General features: G+C 36.9%; 3 protein-coding genes across 6 annotated transcripts in view; all 3 read left to right on the top strand.

Annotated features, from left to right (window-relative positions):
- itga10 (integrin, alpha 10) overlaps positions 1-26380 on the top strand; it is a 370978-nt gene that overhangs the window by 285395 nt on the left and 59203 nt on the right. The gene's annotated exons all lie outside the window — the stretch shown is intronic.
- Positions 5243-15628, top strand: ca14 (carbonic anhydrase 14). Of its 4 annotated transcripts, none has more exons than XR_015713647.1 (13): positions 5243-5312; positions 5760-5783; positions 8215-8394; positions 8524-8669; positions 9081-9176; positions 9249-9315; positions 9637-9794; positions 10635-10761; positions 12862-12885; positions 12967-13051; positions 13145-13204; positions 13736-13789; positions 14940-14958. XR_015713647.1 is itself a non-coding variant. In XM_087813256.1 (13 exons), exons 1-13 carry the CDS (start codon positions 5243-5245, stop codon positions 15052-15054), a joined length of 1188 nt encoding a protein of 395 aa, XP_087669382.1. In that variant the 3' UTR covers positions 15055-15628. The 4 variants fall into 4 exon arrangements, 3 of the variants coding, with proteins under 3 accessions (XP_087669382.1, XP_087669384.1, XP_087669383.1); XM_087813256.1 differs by having other exon boundaries at positions 13145-13186; positions 14940-15628; XM_087813258.1 differs by having other exon boundaries at positions 13145-13178; positions 14940-15035.
- LOC148062569 (uncharacterized) lies at positions 16970-17991 on the top strand. The gene is made up of 2 exons (XM_087813161.1): positions 16970-17093; positions 17274-17991. Exon 2 carries the CDS (start codon positions 17287-17289, stop codon positions 17866-17868), a length of 582 nt encoding a protein of 193 aa, XP_087669287.1. The 5' UTR covers positions 16970-17093; positions 17274-17286; the 3' UTR covers positions 17869-17991.

Here is a 26380-nt window from a genome sequence, read left to right as displayed (position 1 = left end):
AGTTCAATAGGGTCGCGACGCTTACAGGCTTCTTTGTCTAAAGGGTTCTTTAAGTTCAATACTCTCAACCGGTCCCTCATTGGTTTGGCCTTTTCAAATCGAGACTAAAAACTGCACTTGGATCCGAATAAACGTGCTTACACTTGAACTTCAGTATGGTTTCAGGAGTTGGACATAAACAGCGGCTGTCCTCACACGACCGGTACAGCCACAGCCAGGAAACCTCCGGTTCAAGTCGGGATACATGGGTGTCCTCATAAACCCTTCCCTGTCTTCACCATGTGTGTGTGTGTATATATTTATATACCGTGCGCTTGATTCTGGCGTCGTTCCAATGTTATGTTGAACATTTTCGTCTGCGAGATTGCGCAAGTATGCAGCAGTTCCTGTAAGGGCAACTTGCAGGAGCAGGTCGGGTCAAAGCGAGACTCCAAAACAGAAATATGAGCCGGCAAAAGGGAAGGCAGAAAGCCTTTGACTGACGGAACGGTGTCCACAGTTGTTAAGAGATCACGTTTCTGAGGGAAACCAGGACAACTGGATTCAAACAATGCAACAACTCGCTTCTCTTAGATTCTTTCACATCGACGGTTTACTTAGATATCGATACATCCACAATTTAACCAGGCTTATGTAAACTACACAAACGAGAAGTTTTTCACCGTCATTGATGAAATGTGGAAGCTTGTGACTGGAAAATACAATCTTAAGTTTCTATCTTTTGTTTTTTTTTTAGTTTTTACAAAAGCCCTGAAAGATAACAGACACAGCAGCTGTGGAGTATCACAAACTTAACAGCAGTTTTAGACATTCTTAAGGGGGTGTGGACTGTGGATACCGAGGGCTGAGCTCCATCTCCTATTTCTGCTTTTTATATCCCAACAAAAACAGCCCAAAAGAACCTTGAAAGATGTCAAATTGAATGACATTTGCCTCGAGACATAATATGATTAAAAACAACAAATAGATACATGCTTCTTTGGCCTCTCTTACGCAACTCTTTAAAATGAGTTTTGTAATTTCCATTTTTCTTTGTCCACACAAGTTTACACACAGCTCTAACACACATCTTGTGTCCAGATGATAAGAAGAAAGATTGACTTTCTGTTTAGCTTGTTGTTAAATAAATGTAGAGACGCTGCAGCGACGTCATCTCACCTCCCTCTCTCTCCTGCCCGGTACACAGCGTTCTCCAGAGTTATACCAGTGTAAACACAACATTTGTGTGACCCTCAGTATAGTTCAGTTAAATATGTGTTCATTTGTTGAGGATTTTATGAGTTTTATATTATCCTTGTTTATTTAAAGACTTTCACCAGGAGAGATGTTTGGAAAATACCAGATGAAAAAAATCGACAAAATTCTGATCTGATGAAACTTTTTTATCTTCGATCTAACAAAACAAACTCTGAATCAGAGTTTCAGTAACTAGTTACATCAATATTGAGAATTACACAAGTGCACATGTGATCTAGATCAACTGTGATAGCATTTTTTCTACGTTCATTTACAAAAACACAAGCTTTTAATAAGTCATATAGTATGTAGCTATTCTTTATAAACTTTTTGTTCTGCTATCTTGTCCATTTGCATTTCCCAGTCAACTTTATTATCCAAGCAGAGATCGACAGGAACCAAATTGAACAATCATTAGATTAATCTACAGTAGTTTAATGTTACCAAAGGGATGTTTTTCAGTTCATTTACATACTGGTCCTGTGAGCTTATTCGATGGGAAGGTAATACACATAGTGTTGAACGTATTTGTAAACAAATATTAATCTGAATTCAAACAGACAAATCTAACCTTAAATATTTGTCTCAATGCCTTTCCTGATCACCAATAACAAAGCCCAACGTGAGCAGTCAAACCCATCTCTGCGTTGCTCACTAATACCTCAATTACTGTGATCATCTTTTTCCATCTTGACTTCCACACTTCTACTCCCTAACGTATTCACCCCTTTCTGCTGATATCGGCAACTTTTTTTCTTCCCGTTTGTTATTTTAGCTTTCAACTCAGCATAGTTATCACATGAGGTACTATAAACAAGATAAAGTAGTTTCAGACGACTGACTTATGGCTGTGAACTGAATAAATGAGGAGCTCTGTCATCCTCAAGACACTCAGAGTGTAACTTCCTTTTCTCTGTTAGCACTTCATAGTCACTTTTATGAATTGAAGCATTTTAAACCATTTAGCATTTAAGTTTAATCATATTTATTACCATTTTGGTTGAGTTAAACTGGATTTAGTAACATTTACATCAGGACAGGCAGTTACATTTCCTCAAGAACTGTGACTGGAAATGAAAGAAAGGACAAATAAAGAGTGTTTTAATGTGTCGGAAAAAAATAAAATATAAAATGGACATTCTTAAATAAGCTTTAGTCTTAGTTTAATTGTATATCACACATTTTTCTTTTAACCTGTCAAAAGAAATAAATCAAGTAAGTAAGTTATTAGTATTTATAGAGCTGTTTTCAAGACCAGGGTCACAAAGCGCTTAACCAATCAAAAAATACCCAATAAAATAAATACTTAAAAGGTCAAGACAACACAGAGACAAAGAGTCTCAGAAAATCAAGGAAAAGTCTGGACGAAAAAAAGTGTCTTAAGATGTTTCTTGAAGGAGTCAAAAGTAAATGCCTTAAATGCAATTTAATATAGGTTTAAATTTAATTCCTATGTTGTGTTTACGACACAGGCAATAAAAGTTTTTGATTCTGATTGGAAAATGTGACACAAAAGTGCTTTATTTTGGAAAAATATAAAAGAAATAGCCATCGAAGGGACAAATTAAAGGAAGAAAAGTGAGGTAAACGAAGATCTTTATCAAGATATATGTAGAGTTTAACTAAAAAGGTTATGTAGCCATCCCATAAAATGTACATTTATGGAATAATTAGATAGATATGAATACATTTAAAAAATAAACCGCACACAATTGAATAATTCATTTACATTCCGTTACACAATCATATATCTCCAACTGAACTGGCCCGTGTGTCTGCAGGAGCTTCACATGTCTGAGAGAAGGTTTTTCTGAATGAAATCTGACGTCACACCCCTAAAACGATCCAGCCAATGGCGCGTCTCCCTGGCGTGTCCCCGCCCACTGGCGGAGCGTCACGCGACCAATGGGAGAGCAGCAGGGGTGACTGCTGTTGCATAATTTGTCTGGAGCGCTTCACGTTTAAAAGCGTGAGAGGACGTTGTTGCACACAAAACGTTTTCTGGCCAAAGAAAACAAACGATTTCCTCATCAGTGGTTTTATTTTCACTCGCTTCATTGACTAGAATGTGGATAAAGGAATTTTAAAAACGCATCTTATAAATATGTAGTGCTCGGTACTTTAACATTTTTATCACAGGGAAAAAAAACACGATTAAATCATACTCTAAAGTCTAAAGTGGTTTATTTTAGATAGTATCATTATTTGAGTTTGTGTCTCACGAGGTAAATCCTGGAGACGTGATGATGATGTAATGTTGAAGCACACGGAATGTATGTTTGTCACGTGAAGATGGCGCCTCCTACTGTTCGCATGTGAGAAGTGTTTATGTAACAAATACGTCAAATAATAATAATGAGAAATAACCCTAAAAGCATAAAGGATACAACGACCTTTAAAGTTACACGCATTCATAATAGTGAAATATGGCGTGCAACAATTAAACACAGTGCGCACAAAACACATGAAATGAAATATAAAAAGAGAATCATACAAATAAAGTGACATGGCCATTAATAAACTTTATATTTAAATTATCACACAAAGCCAAATCATAAGAAAATGTGCCTCAGCTGAGCATTTAAAGCTGTGATTTGTTTGGTTATATTTTCATTAATCGAAATTTATAGTAACTAGGATCATTTAAATCAAATCAAAAATAGGATCAAGAGAAAGAAAAGCCAGTCCCTCGCCATAGTTTAACAGCAGCCAAAAACTAAATCAGATATTGTTGAAATGTATTCACAGATCCTAGTTTACTTCCATATTAACTATAGTTACATAATCATGCGTCAAATTCTTGCCTCTTACCTTTGTTATAGTCACACACACACACATGCATACGCACACATGTACACATATAAATTAAACAAAACCAAATTAAAAAAAAGCTTAAATAGTTGAACTAATTGACTCCAAATTAAATTCTTTATTTAAAATTTCAATACAGAAATTTAGATCATTCAGCTCAAGATAGGATTTGAAACCATCAAACATTATTTAACACTCAATTTACTTTTCTGAATGATTTTAGGCATCACAAGAACTGGAAATAGTAGCTAAAATATGACAAAATGGCACCTTTAAAAGAAGCTGCAGCCTTTATTATCCTCTCGTCCTCAGTCATCACCATATATATATATATATATATTTATATATAAAATGAACTTTGCTGCTGGAAAAACATCAACAGTGTTCACATAATTACCTTAAAATGTCTGCTTTTTGTCAGTCTTTTTTCTCTGTTTGATACATGTTCAGCATGTTCAGTCTTGGGGGGTCTTTAGGTTCTTGTCGGGGACCAGCGTGAGGTCGCCGGCCCATCAAAGGGACACATGGACGGACAACCACTCACACAAAGACTTCATAGATACGTCAATTAATCCTCTGTGTGCGTTTGTTTCTCTGTGGACGTAAATCATGGAATTAATATAGTAGATTTGATGAATGTTCGCCTCACAGGGAGGACAAATTGGAATGAGTTCCCCGAGAACATGGAGGAGGAGCATGTGGCTCGGTAGCTGTGTGAGGGCGAAGGTTTGACGATAGTTTAGTGCATTAATGCAGGCGTATGTTTGCCACGATTAAAACGACTCCGTTTTAAGTTCTTCTACAAGTATAATTTTGGATCATAGTAAAAGTAGCTTTTCATTTTTCTTCCCCTTTAATCCCGGCCTGCCCCAGATTTTCTCTCCCGACTCCCCCCCTGACTCCTTCATCCAATTAACAAACTGTAAAATAAACCATTTAAGGGGTGATTTTGTAACCTTTTTACCTCCCGGCATGTCCCCCACAAGCCCATGTGACCGAGCAGAGACCCCATGTAGCTCATAACAGTCGTAGCAGGTGGAATTGCCGAACCCCGACAGTCTCCCCCCTTCTCTTGCTCCCTGAGTGTGTGTGTGTGTGTCACACTCTTTGCCACCTCCTCCTCTCTTTTTCCTCACTTGTTCCTCACCCCTTTATTCATTATATTTAGTTTTGTGTATGGACCAGAGCGGCTAACATGGACTCATTGAGGTTTTTCCCTCTCCTTTTCCTTCTGGCTTTTCAGGGAACACCTGCTCCTGCTGCTGGTGAGAAGTTTATGTTGTCTTTTTTAACGTTTTACCCAGAATTTTGAGGTTTAATTGAGGCTGGTTGCCCTCATTTTAAAAACAGGTTTTTTTCTCTTTCTTTTAAAAAAATCTAAATTTCTATCCCCTTTAATTCAAAAACACTGTCTAAAATGTTTTTTCAACCTTCAATTTAAAAACACTCTTTAAAATGTTTGTTTCTCTCTTTAATTAAAAAACATTATATGTATATCTGGTTGTCGTCATTTAAAACAGTCTCTAAAATGTTTTTTATTCTCTTTAATTTAAAAACAGTGTATAAACATATTTTTCTCTTCAATCAAAAACATCAAAAAACTCTTTCTATTTATATTTTTTTCTATTTAGTTTAAAAAACGTTTATAAAATGTTTCTTTGCTTTTAAAATTAAAAACAGTTACTAAATTGTTTTTTTTTTTAATTTTTCAGATGAAATCTCCTGGACCTACACTGGTAAGTTGATATATTTCAATTTAATTATTGGTTGAATGTTAAAATATGCTATAATTTAAGGGATATTTATGATGATAAAACCAGACGAATCAGTGAACAGATTATAATTCTGACATCTCAAAACAATTCCAGATTAGTTTCACACCAAAAGTCAACATTAGATTCCACTTAAAGTGGAATTATGATGTGAAAGTTTAGGGTGAAACATTGTGTTTTGGCCACAGATGGAGTCCCCTCCATTAGCCCTCGTACGGCATTAGTGACAGTTGAACAAGCAGGCATGAACACACGTCCACAAAATAGAAGATGGAGGGAGGAGGAGGAAGATAGGTTCAAGCCTGACATGGGGTGGACCAGAAACAGTCAAGTGCACAACCATGAAGCGTGTGACCATGAAGAGAGAGAGAGAGAGAGAGAGAGAGAGAGGGAGATGGGACGGGAAGAAGCTAAAGCATACCAAATTGTACCCCGTATTGTTGCAGCGTACAATAATGTGTGTGTTCATTGTGTCGTGGACTCACACTGGCTGCCTCCGCTGTGGACAATGACATTGTGGCGATGAATGGAAGCTAACACTTTGCTACTCTGGTGGATTCAGGAGGGAAACACAAACTATTTACTCGCACGAACTGTACAGACTTTCAGACGAGTGAAAGGATGCGACCGGTACCGGACACACATGAAGGCCCTTAGATCAAGATCCGAGAGGGTCGGTTTGTGACGACAGACTGCGTGGTGTTGCCTGATCGAGACAATTAACAAGCAACAAGAGCATGAACGGAACACAAAAGGATCAGATTTTTTTCGGCCTCTGGTTACCATGGAAACGTTCGTGAGGATGAGTGACAGGGAATCATTTTTTAAAAGTGTCGTTGAGGATCAAGGATCTGACTTTAGGCTGATGACATGTTAAGGTACAACTCTGGCTATTAACTGTAATAATAAAAGGACAACACAAACTGTACGTGTCGCAAAGAAACAGCTAAATGAGGCAGAAACCTTCAGAGAACCAGACAAGACTCAGAAGGCAATGAATTGTTAAAACAATACATGTATAACAATGTTCCGAAAATTGTTTACAGTAATAAGTGATAATAATAATATCATTAGACAGGAAATATTTACTATATATTAAAAAGTCTACCTTTTACTATCTATGTTGATTAATGCGAAATATAAATTATATATCTGATCTAGACACTATAAACTATAAACAGCTAAAGAAATCTGATGAAAAGGTTGATTCCAATAAACAGACAATTTACCATTAGTATAAAAAAATAGAGAAGTAAAAAAAGAATGAGGGTTAAAGGTTGTACAATTGTGCCACGTCAAATCATGAATTGTGCATGTTGCTAAATAGGGGTGTTAGAAAATATAGATTATGGCGACACATCGCGATATTCTTTTCAATGTGCCTGTATCTACAATGTACATGCAAATATTCAGGTCATGGTCGTTTCCGTGTCGCCTTTAAACCTACGCTGGCTAGATGCCAGCAGCCATTACGTTCACCTAAATGAACATTGAAATCCGACGAGAGTTTGGCGATGACTGAGGACGAGAGGATACAGATGAATCAAAACAAATTACGACTTTTTCAAGAGTAATGTGGTCTTTGAGTGAAGTACTCGGGCAATACAATGAATCTATCATTGTTACTATGGAATCGCAGTACAACGCAACATATTGCAATATATCCTATGGTTGCCCCTGTATCGCATCGTAATGCCAGAACTATTTTGAGTGCACAATTGTATTTAAATCATATGTTTACTGTAAACCGAAATAAAATAATGAAATGATTAAAGAACAATAACAAACATTATATTCATTAAGATTAATAACAATAAATGTTCCTATTATTATTATTATTATTATTATTACTATTATTATTATTATCCTGAACATATTTGAACTAGGTTACAATAAGATATACACTTATAGAAATAAATAGTTTCTAGGGCCTTACATTTATCCATTTTAGTAATAAATGTATTTAATAGAAAATTAATTAAATTCAAGGATTTTCTAGTCACTCAAAAACTGCAAAACAAAAGCAATACATAACAATTATTTATACAATTTATCAGATCAATAATGGATAAAAACAAATGTTTTATTATTTTATTTAATAAACAATAACACAAGTTTCGAGACAGGCTTCAGAAGGGATCAAATCCAGCTAATATGTTCCATTTCACGAGTATAAATGTCAGTAGGATTAGTGAGCCCCGACCACCGCTAACTAGCAGATTCAAACCCCCACTCGCTGTGCCTCTGCTTGATATTTTGTGTGAGCGAGCCATCGTTTGTGTGAAACCGTCTGAGAAGAAACAATCGTCTGTGCAATTAGTCTCAAAAACCGCATACCTGAGAGTCGCTGGGTCGTGAGATGCGGTGACATCATTGTTTCTCTCCGTCCAAAAAGGTCTGGTGGGACAGTCGGAGTGGTCGCAATATTTCACAGACTGCGGCGGCACTTCACAGTCTCCCGTCGACGTGGTGACCACTCAGACCAAGTATGACCCCTCTTTGATCCCCATGACCCCGCTGGGCTACGACCAGCACGGCAACATGCCTTTCTCCCTGTACAACAACGGACACACGGGTAACTATGGCGACCGCCGATGTCTTTGAGATTTTTACGCCTCCATAAACAGACGCTCGCTCCTCTAATTTACACACCAGTGTATGAAAACAAAAAAGCTTTTAACTCTTTGATCGTCCGTCTCATTAGCTGTGATTGAGCTGCCCGACTGGATGGGACTCGGGGGGCTTCCCTGGCTCTTTACAGCCGTGCAACTGCACCTTCACTGGGGCAGTGGTGGACCAGGACCAGGGGGCAGTGAGCACACCATCAACGGACAGAGTGCAGATGCAGAGGTAAAGATCAGGGTCAATGAATACAGAAAAAAGTAAGAAAGCGGTTTTAAAAATAAACCTGATGATGTATTTGAACTTTGACACAACCACAGAACCTAATGGAAGGCACTGATTACCCATGATGCCTTTCTACACACTGCTATATTTAGCGACGGCTGATTGGTCGCTTCAATACTTTATTCTAACTATCACTTATGTTGTGTCAAAAGTGACAGTTGCAATCGGTCTGCTGGGCGGCAAAGCATTATGTTAGATCTTTAGGCCACAAAAAACGTTGTTTATAACAAATTAAACGGTCAATACCATAATGACGAAAGTAGGTTTTGATCGAAAAACTAATAAGAGTGCCAAGAAAGGCGCCTTTAAATGAAATGTATTATTATTATTATTAAGACAAACTTTCCTTGGCAGTTACACGTGGTGCACTACAACTCAGAGCTGTACCCCAATGTGAGCGACGCCATGACGCAGAAGAACGGCCTGGCCGTCTTAGGAGTACTCATCGTGGTAACCGAGCACTTGAGCGCAGGCCGACGGTGCTGATATTGAGATCAATTTTTTGGTTTCCTTTTTTTACAGCAAGGCGAGGAGACAAACCTGGCATTCAACAACATCCTGAACTACCTGAGCCGCGTCAAACACGCAAGTGGGTCTCTTTTCTGCGTCTTAAAAATGATCGTTTAGTAATATTAATAATAAAGAATGAATTATTATTTTTATTAAACTTGTTATGGAGACATGTATTATAATGAAATAAGGTGTTAACTTTAATAGTTTTTTATTGTATTTTGCCACATTGACATATAACTAACCTTAACTAAAAATAACCGACGTTTTCCACATAAAACCAAAGGAAACGACCAAAACCCTGGTGTCTATATTACAACCCGGGGTTGTAATTTGTGGGATACTTCTGTGGGAAATACATTTTGCGACCAATACTCACTGTTTACTTTCACATCTTCAGACCAAAGAGTGTTTATTCCAGCTTTTGACATTCGCTTGCTGTTGCCGAAGAACCTCAAGCGCTACTATCGCTACAACGGGTCCCTGACGACTCCGCCCTGCTACCAGAGTGTGATGTGGACACTGTTCCACGAGAGAGTCCAGATCTCAAAAGCACAGGTGAGCCCATCGATATTGACGTTCGGTCAAGTTCTATGAAAGTATCTCAGTGGCAGCGGAATATTGAACGGTTGAATGTTTTTGTTTCTTTGAAGCATTTAATTATCTTTTTTTATTTTTTATTATTGTATTCGATATTTTCTTTAATGAAATATTTGATCTGTTTTTTTATTGAAGTATTGAACCATTTTATTTATTCATTTTTATTTGAATAATTAAAGTAAGAAAATCAAATATTTTCAAAGTTAATGGATTCTATTTACACATCCACACAAAATTTCAAAAATACATTTTCTGAATTCTTTTTTTTTTCGTAGCCTTCTAAATTCAACATACAAATATGGGTATAATAGTGCCACCATTTTTATATTTAAACTGAGTAAAAAAAGAATTACTTCACTTATTTGAAAATATAAATTATTGAATTAAATCATAAAATAAATAAATAATTTAATGCCTAAAAATGACATTTTAAATCCAACCATCCAATATTCTGATATGATATACTTCCATAAAATTTCTTTAATACACTTTAAAAAAGGAAAATACTTTAAAAATGGTATTTTACGTTTATTTAGACTAAAAAAAAAGACAAATATTCTTCTTCTTCTTGAATTGTAGGTTAAAAGTGATAATTAATGAGCAAATAAGTTAAAATACATTAACAAATCAGTTGTGGATTCAAATACTTCCATTCATCACTACAGTCCAGAGAGCAGATGGATTACAATTTCAGAATTGACTAATTTTCTCCACCTGTATGAGTTTGATGAAGACATGTGTTCCTGTCTCACCTTTTGTCTTCACCCATCATCTCGTCCACCATGTCCCCCTCGACAGCTGCTAAAGATGGAGACGATACTTTACTCCAGTAAGAGTGAAGATCCGGAGAGGGTTCTGCTCCAGGACAACTACAGGGCGACACAGCCGCTCAACCACAGGGTTGTCTTCTCCTCCTTCAGCGCAGGTGAGGAACCGTGAGGAACATCCTGAAACACAAGATCATGAGTCATCAGAGTGCAACTACAAATGGTTTCTATATATACGTGGAGGAAAAGTCACATCAGACAATGTTAATTTATGACATTCATCACATATTAGATGAGTTTACGACAGTTTTCCACGTCACGTGACAGAAGAATTCACCAGCAAGTCCTTCACGTGGACGTCTGCAGAAACACGACAACAACAAGGCGGTGTGTGGCCGTGAGAAGCCGACTATTAGCACTTGACGTGAGGTGGAATGTGGGGAGAAATGCGGGAACTTTAAGGATTACTGGTCACTCTGTCTGAGACTCTGGAAGAAAGGTCAACGTACACTGGAGTTGGAGAGTGTTTTGGTTTGAGCTTATTATGAGGAGAAACAAATAGAAGCAAAGTCTGAACAAAGCTAACTTTGATTTCAAGATTAAGAGGATTTCACTTTAAGAAAAATATAACATTAAGGGAGGTTTATTTAAAAAATGATAAAATAGTAGATGAACATTGTACTACTCGTTTTTAAGGTTTTGTAGTCGTTTATACATTTTATTGTAATTTTATTGTTGTGCGTTTACTTTACTCTATGATTTTCATTTTATAACCATAAATACATAATAACAATAATAGTAGACCATACTTTAAATAAAAAAGGTAATAATAATTAATATTATTGAAATATATGTGAAGTGAAGTTGTAAAAAGCATGTCTTTAAATCACCAGCTTCATCATGATACTGTATAAAATAAAATATTATATAAAATAAAATATCAGTTGTGTTAGTGTGGATGATGATACGGCACAAACTAGTTATATCAAGAAATTAAATATGACAATCAAAAGGTATTTGAAGTCACTTATCGGCTGATTCGGGTCAATACACTGTTCTGGTTCTCTTGGATCTGTCTTCAGCCTTTGACACAGTTGATCACCAGATGATCTGTAAATCAAGTAAGGTCTGAATCGGGAGATCTGTTGAGTGGAGTCCCTCAAGGTTCTGTTTTGGGTCCTTTATCATTTTCTGCTGCACTTGATTCCTCTGGGTAAAACCGTTCAGAGATTTCCTGGTATTTCTTACCACATTGTTGCTGCTGAAATCCAGCTCTACTGCTCTTTTGATCCAACCGAGCCCCAGAGGCTGAACAGCTTAGTCAATTGTTTACTAGAAATCAAACAGTGGAGTGAAAACACTTTGCAGCTAAATGTGGACAAAACTGAAACTCTGGTTATTGTGCCTGATGATAAGGTTCCAGGGTTAAGTCAGCTCTTGGGTGACTTAGGTCAGTCTTTCAAACTGAGCCTGAGAAACCTGGGTGTTGTATTTGATAAAGACATGTCTCTTGTTCAACACTGTAGAAAACTGACCAAAAACCGAGAAAAATCTCCAAACTTAGGAAAATAATGTCACAACACGATGTGGATCTTATAATCCATGTGTTTGTGTCTTCTCGTTTGGACTATTGGAACAGTTTATTTTTTTGTGTATAAACAAAAAGGAGCTGTCTCGCCTGCTGTTAATACAAAACTCTGCATCGAAAATTCTGACTCGCTCTAGTAGGAGAACTCACATTTCCCTGATCCTTAAATCTTTTCACTGGCTACCAGTTTTTTTCTCAGGATCAATTCTAAAATTCAGGTTCTTACTTTCAGAGCTATTCATGGTCAGACTCCTCCTTACATCACTGATCTGATCCAGCCTTACACCCCAGCTCGGGCTCTTAGGTCTTTACTTACTTACTTATCTTATTCTATTGTGATCATCTCTTTTTTTAATTGTATTTCATTATACAATATTGTCTTTCAACAAAACCAGAAAACAATTATCCTGTTTTATTTTTACATTACTAGCAATAAATGCTTTTTGATTTTAAACAAAATAAATACTCCTAAATTTAATGTATTTGTCCTTTGAGGTGTTTAATGTTGCCCCAGTTAACAATGATCCAAACGCTCCAATCTCAACTTTAAATATGAATGAAAACAGACAAGTATTTTTAAAGAAAATAAAGTAACAACAATTACTAAGATTTTCTTGTAGTCCGTCTGGTAAAATAAAAATAGTTATTAATCTCACTCTTTGTCTTCTAGAATCCTGGAAAGAACTCTCCTCAGGTGAGTTGACCAGACAAACATGGTTGAAATAAAACAGTAGAACGACAACAATGAGCTACATTTTGTGTTCTTCTTCTTCAGGGGAAGTGACGGCCGTGGTGGTCGGAGTGATGTGCGGCTGTGTGGGTCTGGCCGTGATCGTTCGCTTCATCGTGAAGACGATACGGTGAGACCACGTTAGCGTTAGCTCCGGACGAGGAGCCGTCAATGACCCCAGCAGAAGAAAGTGTCTCATGCAAAGCTCTCGGTCTCTCGGCAGATACTTTACTCTCCTTCATCGTGAAACAGTCGTGGTAAACAGGTGGCAAATGTGATCTCGGTACTGACCAGGAACTAGCAACTGACATGCTTCCCTCAACCCCCCTCCAGTGCTGCTGACCCCCAACAAGTCACTTCTCGCTAGTTTTCCTCTGCTTGTGAACACGATCTGGAGCTTAAAGCGGTGATTAAAGTGGAAAACAACTGGCTCAAAGATCAGCGAGGGGATAATCCCATCGACTTCTAATAACTTGGCCGTTCCCCAATTGTTTCCTTTAATAACCATCCGGCTGTTCCTTTGTTGAAACTCTTGATTTGTACCTTCCTGTTGCTTTGACAAGAGGCTCCCAAAGTGCTCTTTTGACAATTCCTCTGATCAAATAATTGGTTATTAAAACCATAGCCTCACTTTGAAGGTATCAAAGAGACCCGAGTCGGCACTTTGGGAGCAACTGTCTGTCCTGAAACAGCTATCGAGAATCAATTTAACAGTTAAGAGGCGACATATTGGAATCACCACTAAGAGCCTCTTTATGACGACCTGTTTCTCACTAAACCTTTTTTTATTTTTCTTCTTGTGGTCTCATGACAGCTCTACCTCTAGCTGGGACGTCCTGCACAGCAACCGACCTGCTCCCATGCAAAGGTTTTCAAACTATCAACGATTCTTTCGACATGAACATCTAACAAAATCTTCATATCCATAACATAATGTTGCTCACTAACACCTCATTTACTTATTTGATCGTCTTTTTCAATCTGGATCTCCACATATCAGGTTCTACTCTCTAACATCTCACACTTTTTGCTGACATCGGCAAGTTCTTCCGGTTTGTTATTTTAGTTTTCAACTTAGCATCATAGACTCATGAGATACAATAAAAAAAAAGTGGAATCTGCAGAAATGAGTAGTAAGCTGCTTTGTCTCTGTTAGCACTTTAGGGTAACGTTTTTGAACTTTTTATGAAGTAAAGTGTAACTTCTATTACGACTTCGGTGGTATTTTATCTAGATTTACTAACATTCACTAATATTTGCATGAGGGGAGGGCAATCAAATATTTCCAGGGGCCACTTTATGAACTGTGACTATTGTAAGAGAACGTCAAGCCAAAAGCAAAAAGACAAAAACAACAAAACGGACAAAAAGTCATTCAAAATTATTATTAAATAAATATTTTTAATATAATCTAAATATTGAAGAAATATTTACAAAAAAAGAAAGAAAAGAATACGTTTGAAAAGTTATATTTAGAGTTAATACAGTATGTAGTTTTCGACATTTTCTACCTAGAACACTTTGACAACATGAAGGCCATGTAATTACAATCAAGGGGCCACATGTGGACTGCGGACCTCACTTTGCCCAGGTCTGATTTATAATGTTTCTACACTGAAAAATGATATACCAAAAACCTGACCTTTTTTTCACATAATATATATTTTTACATTCAGTGACTGTTTACTTTAGTATTTTTTGGCCAAGAATAAAAAAAAAGGGGATCCAATAAATCATTTAGGATAATATCAGGTTCCTATTTTAGCCAAGAAAATGCTAATATGAAAGAAATCTCGAGGTGAACCAAAAACTAGCATAGCTCCATAAAATGTATGATTAAAATGTATCCTATTGACTCCCTTTAACGTGTAAAGTTGGCAATTTATTCCATATTTCTTCACTTCCTGTTGCTGTCCTACAGAGAAGTTAGTTCACCAGAAGGTGAACGCGTTGCTAAATAGCGACCTCTGCTGTACAATGCGTGGAACTACAGGATAATGTTTGTTTTTTCCCCTCAGGATGAAAGAGCCAGAGAAAGCAAAAGAGAACAAACAAGAGGTTGATCTAAACTCCGCCTCGCAAACCATAATAAAAGAAGAAACCTCTCCACCGCCTCAAGTGGATCTAAAATAAAAAGCAGCTCCAGATCTCGACCGGCGACTCACAAACACTCCTGTTGCTACGGTTGTTTCTCCAGATTCACTCTTCATTCAGGGATCAAACATGTTTTCTACTGTGGTGCATGAGAAGGATGGAGGAGGGAAGCAGCCTTGGACGCTGACAGACGGACTTTATTTTCACTTTGCACATGAAACACTTGGAGGATTGATGCAACTATTGTGGCTCCAGCTCCTATAATGTCGCTCCTCTCATGGCGTTGTAAATATCTTGTATATGTCCTTGAAATGTAGCTGTAGATTCCATCCTGCCTTGAAGCACAAGCCCTCTGCACTGATGAAGCAAAAATCTATTTGTCATTTTAAAGTTGTAGTAATATAAAGTTGGTGACCAAGCGTGTCTTGAAACTCAGATGATGTTCGTGCCAATACATTTGTGTAGATGATGTAAATTCATGTATTGAAAATATAATGATCTCAATGCAATGATGGCGTTTGTTGAAGTTGTGTACTTTGGTACTCTTTATATCTGTTCAGGTTTACTGTATTAAAAAAACAAACATTGATGCCACATTAAAAGAAGACTTGAATAGCGCTTCCTTCTCGTTGTTTTTGACATGTACTTTTTACATCTATTTCAGACACAGCTCTCTTCCTTTTTCCACACCTGCACATCCTTCTTTCAGTTTACGTAACCACCATTATTCATTTAAAGCTTCATAAATATCTGGCTTGTATGTAGTTCTCTTGCTATGCATTACCACATCTGCACCAACATTTATTTTCTGTCTTGTTTGTCGAGGTAAACTGCTACTTCTAAACTATAAAATAATGTCTAGATGATCTCTTTATGCACATATTAGCTGATGCCAAACTCATGTAAATAAAAATACATGTTTACATAAACCTATACAAATTATTTTTGCACAAACCTGATTATATAATTTTATTTATATGCAAAATGAATTTATGACATATTAACAACCCCAGATTGAGGTATTTTATTCTATGGAACTATATCAGAGCCATTATAATATTAGTAAATATTTGTTGAATTAAATATTTCAAATTTAGTAACCTTTTTTTGTTTTTTATTGATTTTTTCTATTTTTTTTACGACATTAAATGATCATTTTTGGAATATTTAAATTCAATATTTAATATATTGAAGGGTTTTAATAAGTTTTAATTTAATTAAAAAATAATAAATGCATTTTGCGTGATTGGGAAAAGTCCAAGCTCTTTGTTTAGTTGCCCTAAAATACCAAACTTTTTAAAATACCAACTTAAAATAAAAGCTATGAATTATGAAAATATAGAATTAAAAAAATATATATTTTAATTATTAGAAATAGAAACATGTGTATATATATCCATTTTGAAAATATTCACATTTTTAAATTCAATTAGTAGAAGAAAACTAAAAACAAATTAATCCTTTCAATATATAGAAATTATTGAAATATAACATTTCAATTTAAAAAAAAGCAAAGTTTCAACATTTGAAAAGTTGAATTTGCCATTGAATATACAAAAGTGTCAGAGTCTCTGACCAGCTGAGGAAGTTCTTGTCGTCAACAATTCGTTGAGAAACTGAGAAAAGTACAAAGTGTGGTTTCGAAATGGTTATAACCCCAGAAAAAAAGCTCTAAAGTTGCAAGAGCAGAAAAAACCTCTTCCTTTGTGTCACCTTTTTGTATTCGCACGAGACTTGCTAGTGACCAAGAAGGGATCTTGTGTCGTGGGTGTCAAGAAAATAGAAACATTATTTGTAACATGAGACCAAAAGAGAGCATTTAATTCCCCCTATAGTAAACATAAGGAATGTGGAAGCCAATTACACTTGAAACTGGATGAGGGTCTGGTGAAGAGTTTGGTTCTTGGCGGTTGTTCAGAGGGTATAAATAGAGCGAGCACTTCCATGCCGTCAGTACCGGGATCACAGCAGAAGCCACTCCCACGAGGAAGTGAAGTGTGAATCCGATCGGGGGAACTGGGAGAGTCTGTAAGTCCACGAGCTGCTCTGAGGGAAGTGTTCTGCTGCCAAAAGTACAGGTGAGGAAGTTAGAAATCACATTTCGAGCGTTGTAGTTGCACAGAAGCACAGCTGTGTTCCTCCCCCACTGTCTGTTTGACACGCTGTAGAAGAGAGACTGATAACAGGTCGAGCTCAGAAGGCACGAGATACAACAAGAGGCAGAACATAGAAGTCTGATTGGTTTGTGTTTGTTTCAGGGTTTTCTAAGAAATGGCTGCTTTTGCGGTTCTGGCAAGTCTCTGTGCTTGTCTTCTGTTGGGTCACCAGGCATGGGCGAAGAACGAGGAACCCTGCCAGCGCTCCAAATGGAACAACGGCTTCAGTACCTTCGTCCAACGCCACATCCGCTCTGGCATTCCCGCAGGCCTGGATAAGAACGAATGGCAGAACTACATCAAGTTCAACGGCGGCTGCGACAGACCGACGCAGTCCTTCCTGCACCCCAAAGACCTGGAGAAGGTGAAGAACGTCTGCTCCAACCGAGGCGGGAAGGTGTTCAAGGAGAACCTGTGCATCAGCCAGGAACCCTTCACTTTCGTCACGGTGAGGAGCGAGCCGGGCACGTGCGGGATCAGGACCGTGCGTGAGGAAGCCAAACATCTGATCCTGGCGTGCGAAATTCTGGACAACCAGTGTCTGCCGGTCCACTTTGAGGGGAACCCGGAAAACGCGAAGCCCAGCAACAACGCTAACGGGTGTCAAGATCCTCGAGCCAAAGGTCGAGCCGCCGGCCTTGCAATGACCCCCGTCTGGACTCTGGTGACCCTGTTGATATCTTACTGCTTAATCTGACCTATAAACTGTTATTGATGGTTATTTCCAAAAGATATGTGTTTATTGTGACAAACAGCAGTCAGTATTAAGGATGTAATCTACCTGTTGACACATTTGAAAGGGAATTTTTCTCTAATAAAATATATTTTTCAAAGTAATTCATCTTTTATTCATTGTAGTGAATTCCACTTCTATCCTGAACCAAGTATGATCCATATTTAATGCACGTCAGCTGGTATTAAAATACTAACCACACCAAAAACGTGTTTTCAAAGACGGTCTAAATGAAATCAGAAAGTAATTTAAGTGATAGAGTAATGAGTTCAAATCAAAAACATTGATGGACATTTTGCCATCAATAAAACTATAGCAACATAAGATGATTTCACTTATCTATTAAATCTATTAAAGGGAATCAGTGGTTGAAAATTAATGAATAAAAACTAAACCTAAAGTTTAAATATTAGAAAGAATGTGTTGCAGTCTTTGCTAAAACTGTAGATAAAGCATTTTTTTTAGCGTTTCTCAGAAAACTAACCCTTTTTTTCTGGACCTGCTCAACTTTTGTGCTTAAATTGATAACATTGATTAACAAAAAGATAATATTTACATCCATCCATTGTATCTCTAAGGGTTATTTTAACTGTATGCTCTTAACAACATTTTACATCGTGTATTTATTATATGTTTTATTACTGTAATCATCCGCTATCACGCAACATGTACTTATTGCCAATAGATGGCAGCATCTCATCTGTGCAGGATTTTTATATACAGACGAAATGAAAAAAGAGGAGCCAGAAAAATGAAAGTAAAAAGATCAACTGATACAGTACATAAGACAGTACATTGAATACTTACTATATATGATTTCTTAAATTTAAGAGACTCAAAATAAATCCACAAATATGTTAATTAATTAATTTAAATGTAACAAAAACAACTTTATTATGAAGGTAAAGGCCAAAAAAGTTGAGTTGCTTGTTAAAGGAATATCATTAAATCTTAATTTTATGGTAAAGTAAAAATTAAAACGGTCTCTTACGTGTTCTGTCTTTATTCATACATAATGTACTCTCAACTCACAAAATAAGATAAACACACAAGTAACTAATGTAACACTAAATGCCGGTAACACATATTGTAATTTAATTATTTTGCAAGAAACGTCATACGTGTAAATTGTGTATCCACATTCTTCAGTATCAAACCACCATTAGTCGTTCATTTAACAAGATTAAAACCTGCTTAAGAAATACTTTCATTATTACATATAAATAAAAGTGAAACCACATGAACATTTCCCACCACTTCTGCAAATCCTTCAAAGTTCCCGATGGTTGTTTTACATGAGAATTACTTTAAAGCAAATGCGTTGATTCTAAAAGTGTTGTGGAAAATAAAGGTTAAAATAGAGAGGATCACAGAATCAGCGGGAAGCATTTTCAAACTTATGCAATGATGAAAAAGAAAATGTGGATTCCACTGTATTTTTCTCTAATAATCATTATTGAAAGATCTACGAAACAGACTCGATCTCCCACAATGCATGGTGATCTTCAAGACCCACGAAATAAAGGCGTGTCGCCGCTAGATGTCAGTGTTTCTTCTCGCTTGAGAAGGTTGTTCTTCATCCAATTCTGCTCCTCATCCATAAAAAGACTCACGACCTTTACCAAACTGATAGTCCTTCCCCTAGAATTTCTTGTTTTATATTCGCGCGTCTACATTTTTTCAAAGAATTATAGCTTTTGGACTTAAAAAAGCTGATATCAATAAATCAATAAATGAATGCCTTATATGAATTCATGTCTTTTTGTTAGATAAATCAATTTTAAATTGATACAGCCAGAAGTATGACAACTTATCTCATCCTCAATTGCAAATAGCTAGTACCAAAATCTTTAAATATGCTTCCCCACAACTTTTATGTACCTCAATACCAAGTTAGACTATAAGAAACAAAATTCCAGACTTTCCAACGTCTGGTAAACAGGGTTTCAAAATCCCTTGCTCCACATTTATAACTTGTACATGACAACACTCTATACTAAATGAATGTACAATAGAGGGTCAGAAGTGAAGTACAAATCACTTGAGAACTACATTTTTATATTTCACTTTCATATATCCACTTATATTGATTTTGGAAGTTCGGAGAGATAAACAACCTAAAAAAGGAGGACGTATTATTTGGGGGGAAGCACTGGATTCACCCAAGTGACACGTCTTGTGGAAAAAAGATCAGACCACACAGAAAAGAAAACATAAAATGCCTAAAAGCTGTTTTTGCAAGTACAACTATCACACTACTGATGCTAAAACGTAATAATAAAGATTATGGAAAATATCTGAATATCAATTTGAATGAAATAGTTTTGTTCTTTTCATTATACTTCAGACCAAAGACAACAAAGTTAATCTAATAATTGTTTCGATGACTGTATGTGTAAAACATTCAATTATAACAAAAGAACCAAACGCATTCAAAGTCCCTCATACATTCCTGTCAGCATCCATAGAACCACACATTGTCCAACATATACAATTTGTCTCGGGGGACCATCTTTTTTACCTTATGTGCTCACATGTGAAAAAAAAGAAACAAACCTCTGACAGTGCAGTCGAGGAAAAAGACAAGCGAGAAAACAATCGAGGTTTGAAGGAAAGAGGAAGAGATAGAGCAGAGAAAGAATGAGTGCAGAGTGAGCGGCGCTGGAGGGGAAGAGCCGAGGGACGCCAGGAGGCGATTAAGACGAGAAAAAAACCGGCTGTACTTTCACTGAACTTCTTCAGATTTGAGAATAACAAAACACATATTGTAGACATAAATTGAACGTGATAAGCGGTCAATCATGGGAAAGGATGCTTGTTTTTCTTCCCAGCTTTTCCCCTCAATCTCCTGCGATTACATATTTGACCTCCACGCTCTGCACTTCATCTCCTCCCCTCCTGTTGTCTTCTGTGATTCACTTTTACAGTGGCGCTGTGACGCGGCAGCTCCGGGGGGAAGGCCTGCTGCGCTCTTAAACCTCGGGTGGCAACGGGACGGCTGTGTGGACGAGCTGGACTGAAACAACAAAATAAATTGGTCTTTGTTTTCACTTAGAGCTTCTAAATCTAACCTGCTCTGTCCGGGTCCAACTCATAACAAACGGGCGTGATAATTAAAACCACAAAGGCTCGAGGGGTCGGGGGGTTTCAGAGCAGAGAGGGGCGTACAGGACAAAAGGAAAAGAGTGTGAGTAATACAGACGTCTGGACTACAACTGCCCAGGCATCTGGAGGTTCATTCTCATATACACAAGGACACTCAGCTTGAGACACACGCATGTGCACACGCCCACACACTCTCTTTTTATCTGAGTCCAAAAATCTTTAATGTGACGTGATGCGTCTGGACAGGATCTTCATTTGATTGCTTTAAGATCCAACTTTCCCAAGAAGGAGGAACACTGGGTATGTTTGAGATTAGTGGAGATGATAATGGACCAGGAAGTACATTAGAGTTTAAAGATGACAAAAAGCTATCATTTTTTGTACATCTACATCTACAAAAAAAAAAACATTGCAATCTCCAGGTTATATTTGAAAAAGAAATCTGAGAATAGCCTTTTTTATATATTCACAATATAAACGACAGATGTTAAATACTAATACTACTAGATTAGCATTTTATATTTTGTTAACTTTATGTTAAATCTGGTGTGGATGACAGATGTGGACGATTTAATTTCGCCGAAGGGTCAGTTTTGAAAGAAAAATGGCCTCATACTGTATGACAGAAAACAGAGAAAAATTTCACAAATGTAACAAGGACAAAATACAAAATAAATCTTATCACAAAGTGAATCATTTTTTTAAATTCCATTCATACACTTTGAATCGTACAATAACTTTTGAAAAAAAGGAAAAACTCATTTTTTTTTAATGTTTAGGGTCACAAAACTCACTCCTAAAGGATGGAGGAAAAAAACCAAACAAGTTTCAAGTATATATTTAGTAGTTTTAGTCTGACCTTTTAGGGGGCCAATTAAAAACAGGTAAAACGCCTGCATGTAGCCACTGGGCCACATGTTGCTTGGGTTTGGTTTATAGTGTCACTTAAAAGAAACAATGTCTTGGTAATAGCCAAAGGACGTAACTGGTGTGAGGGGCGGGGCATTAATTAAAGATGTGTATTATTTAGGGGGGTGTATTGGTAAGAATAATGGGCAAAGGATACGATATATTGTGATACTGTAGAAATATAGTAGGATATATTTGTAGTATTGTCGAGTACTTGACTCTGGTGTTGCAGAATTTACAGACCACATGACTCTTGATAAAATCATAACTGCTTTCATTTGTTTTGAAACCAAAATATGTCCAAACATCAGCTTTAAAACCTGCTACTGTATCCTCTCATTCTCAGTCATCAGCGGGATCTAGCAGAATTTCATTGTTCCTTCAGCAGTGGAAAAAGTAATTGCATATTTCTAGTTAATTATAATTTTTAAAAATGATATCACTACAGTATCATTAAAAAAACAACCATCAATAACAATAATTAAGTACATCGACATTTTCTTCAACCCTTATATCATGTGTGAGTGTAATGATGAAATGAATTAATTATTTATATTGACAGGGACGTTGAAACATGCATTACATGACCCACAACACATCAACAAAGTTTTCACAAACATGTTTGACACCAAAGCGACCCTTCAATAATCTTCATGCTCTTCAGTAATTGACTTCTTCCACTCCTGCCCTGAGGTTCCAGCCTTCCACCCCGATGTATGTTGTCACCTCTTGAGATTTAATCAACCACATATGGTCCGGCGGGTCTCCGGCGCACCTCAGACTGTTTGCTCGCCGGTTTCCCTTGTTAAAACTCCCACACAATGTTGGTCATTAAAACAAGAATTTTTCATGTTGAAGCACACGTGGTCGGCAACGGTGAGCAGTTCAAGACAGTAGGGATTTTTCACTTCCCGCGCAGTTAAACTGTCAAGTATTTCATGAAAGCAGGAAAGAAAATGACACCGAAAAAACGATCCTTCTTTCATACAGGTCAATATCTGAGAATCATCGTGTTACCTCCAGAGAGACTCTGACCCCCCGCTGACACCAGAGTAAATCACACCAGAAGGATATAGCGGTTCCTGGTACTGTTGTCTGCACGCATACTTGGTCCGGTGGCTTCCTATGAGGCTAAAGGCCACTGATAATGACTTCCAGGAGTTGACGGAGGGGAAGGCCAGGGTCAAGTTCACATCTGGGATTATAGGGGTTACTGGGGTGAGCAGTTTTACTAGAGGTCACCCTGATGATAAAATGGAGAATGCCACTGAAGTGTGATTTTACCACGAGCCCGATTACACACATTAACATGCACAAGCTGCTGCTCGAGCAGAGACTGAGATGAAACTACAGTTGGTTTGATTTCAAACTCACTCCTTTTCATTCATTCTCTTTCACTCATTCATTCCTTGTGATACTGGATTGTATAATTCTCTTTGTATCCTTTTCTTTGCACTATTTCCTTTGAGCTATGTTCTTCATAATATACCTTTGTTCTTTTTATTTGCACTTTGTTCTTGTTTTCATGAAGCTATCATCTGCTGTGTACTGGAAACCCAATTTCCCATAATTTATTCATCCACCTAGCATCGGGATGGTCAATTGAATTCCCGTTGTTAGTCAAGTAAGACTAACTAAAAACAAAAATACAAGTTGAAGAAAAAAAAAGTAAAATAAACAATATCCTATATTGTAAATTTATAATAAACATATAATAAAAATAAAAGTATCAAAGAAAATGTAAACACTTATTATTCAATTATTTTGAAGACCAGGAAATACTTGCGAAAATAAAAAAGAGGAGAAAAGTCTAACACGAAAAAAGAAAAATAGCATGTAATATTAGTAATAGTAATTTATTATAAAATAAATACTAAATCAAATTAGAAAAATTTCTTCATGATCAATCAGCTCTACACATAAATACAGTCAAAGGGTTCTCTAATAAATATAATAACTTTAAAGAAAATTACTTTTTATTTGTTTACATTTAGGAAGCCTACTGGATGTAATGGTAAACCAGGTTGCGATATCAGTTTTGTCTTCAGTAAAGGTTGGTAAAAATAGTACTTAATATGTGTTTAATGCTCTTCCTTGGACAAATTAAATAACTTACTAGGCCCGAGTTTAACACATGAGCTCCATTGGTTTCTTACTATTCAAGTGCACAGCGTTGCTAGTATTTTCATGTAGTGCAATGAAACGCAGAGAGTGTAAGCGAACATTGCTGATCTCTGATACGATGTTACAGCTTGAGATACAATCTTTCTTTATTTGCAGAGGAAGGAGGAAACGATACGCTGAAAGAACGGAAGAAACGCGGTCCAAGCAAAACACAGAGGGTTTATTTTTTAATAAAAGAATGCTATTTCGACCTGCCCCTGCTTGCCCCTGTGACCCTGCTCTATCCAGGACAATGTTGAGGAAGATGACACTGTCAGGAAAGTCTTTCTCACATATTATCACACGCCAGGAGGTTTGTAATACATGTTCATTTAGATTATGACCTCCTTCATTAGCCCAATCTGTGACCATGCATAAGGTAGCCAGAAACTGTAGCTGAAATCCAAACATTTGACAACACATTAGTCAGTAGATAAGGGTGGATGCGGGTTGTAATAAGGCAATTTTAGTATATTTAGCACAGCAGATGCCAGCATTTGAATTTAATTATTGGATATTTATTCATTTTTGTATTTTAAGATACAAAGGGTAGAATATAGCTGGGATTCTCTCACCCTGTAAACCAACATGGATCTTAATAGTGGACTAAAATTTGTTAACAAACACACCCGGTCTTGGGAAAAATATCGAATATCACTAAAACGTTTAAATCATGACCTTTTGATATTGACTTTGAACTTTGGTTGTACTTCTCTCAACTTTTAAAATTTGTCATTTCTTTTAAATCATTCTGTCCTTTATAAATTAAATTAATTATTATTTAAAATTATTGTAAAAAGAATTTGTCTTCTTTGTAGATAAATACTCCCTAAAGAATATTTTATAAAGAACAATAATTTTCAATGAAGACTCATTACACTACCAAGATAAAGGCAAAAATCAAAGTGTGCGTGTCCTAATCCTCCATCAATAGGAAGTTTTGGGGTACAGATATTCCGGCCTCGAGCTAAACAAAATACCGCAATGACTATTGTATGTATTGTATTAACACATTCAGTTTTGGTGGATGGCAGCAAGAGTGGATTCTTTGATGGCCAAATTTATCACTTTGAAACTTTTAAAAGAGAATTTTAAATGGACGTTTGAGACATCTTCAGATCGTCATGCATCCTTAATATTAAAGAAATGAACAAAACTTGGATTGTGTTATTATTTTAATTGGTTTTCTATCAATCTATAATTAATAACCAGTTATATAGATCTGAAGAGAAAAGGTGGCAGAATGAAGAACCATTAACCGTTTTTTTTTTCTTCCATTTTTCGAGAGATTCAAGGTAACTGAACTAACAGGTTTTGATCTTCCTGCACCCGAGTCTGGCTGGACTACACCCAAAATCACACGTTATTAAAACAAGTTCTAAGTCGTCATTTTTATAAATATTTCTATCCGTTTAAAAATAAATTTACATTCTCTTGATCCACTGGTCTGAACCAATTAGGCTGTCTTTTTATTGTACTTAACATAAAGTATTATATACTGGAAATATACTGTAACAGTAACCTAATATGACTGACATGTCATTAACGTACTTACTAACCACGGGCGGGTTGTTTGCATTACTCTTAAACAATATAGGAAACAAGTCACAATACACTTGTTTTCACCCGATGAAAACGATAGTTGATGATATCATCCGGCAACAACGCTGCAACTCTGAGAAAGCACACGGTTTGCACGTGAAGAAAGAGAAGAGAGCGAGGGAAGATAATAAAGGAACAAGATGAGTGAAGTAAAGTTGGCACCGGCGGAGCAAACTAATACCTCTTGTGCCTACATACACAGACGAGGCTCTCTTTACACAGTGTCACCTTCATTCTTTCGCCGTGTCTTAATCTCTCCATCTCTGTCACTCTCTGTTTGCCTTTGATCTTTTGCTCTTTCGCTGCTGACTCACTCGCCGTATCCCTTTCTCTACAACAATGAGATGAAAAATGACATGCACTCCGCTCTTTAACTTTCTCACTCTTTCTTTTCATGCCTCTCCATCCTCCGGCCCTCTGTTTTCCCTCTCCAGTGTGCGTGAGGAATGTGTCGAAGCAGCACAAAAGAACAAAAGCCCTACAGAAGGAGGAGGAAGAATGATAAAAGAAATCAAAAAAAAAGAAAGGCAGAAATGATAAGAGGGGCAGGGGATGGAGGAGAGGAGTGGATCATGGTTGAGTGCATCTGAATGCTGACCGGCGCTTTGTCATCACGTGCTGACGTGCAGCATCACACATTTTTAGGCTCTTTATCAAGCCGGCTGTGAACATAGCGCCGACATTGTCGCCGAGCATG

This window comes from Callionymus lyra, chromosome 17 (assembly GCF_982586985.1).
Source record: "Callionymus lyra chromosome 17, fCalLyr1.hap1.1, whole genome shotgun sequence".
In the NCBI taxonomy this organism is placed as follows: Eukaryota; Metazoa; Chordata; class Actinopteri; order Syngnathiformes; family Callionymidae; genus Callionymus; species Callionymus lyra.
Note: the sequence above shows the minus strand (reverse complement) of the source record. Positions and strands in the feature narration are given on the sequence as shown.

What these genes read in the sequence shown, in the direction of transcription:
- ca14 (XM_087813256.1), top strand. Translation starts at nt 5,243, where the DNA reads ATGGACTCATTGAGGTTTTTCCCTCTCCTTTTCCTTCTGGCTTTTCAG. An exon ending in AATCTCCTGGACCTACACTG is followed by an intron (nt 5,784 to 8,214) that starts GTAAGTTGATAT and finishes CCGTCCAAAAAG; the next exon opens with GTCTGGTGGGACAGTCGGAG. An exon ending in TCCAGATCTCAAAAGCACAG is followed by an intron (nt 9,795 to 10,634) that starts GTGAGCCCATCG and finishes CCCCCTCGACAG; the next exon opens with CTGCTAAAGATGGAGACGAT.
- LOC148062569 (XM_087813161.1), top strand. Translation starts at nt 17,287, where the DNA reads ATGGCTGCTTTTGCGGTTCTGGCAAGTCTCTGTGCTTGTCTTCTGTTG.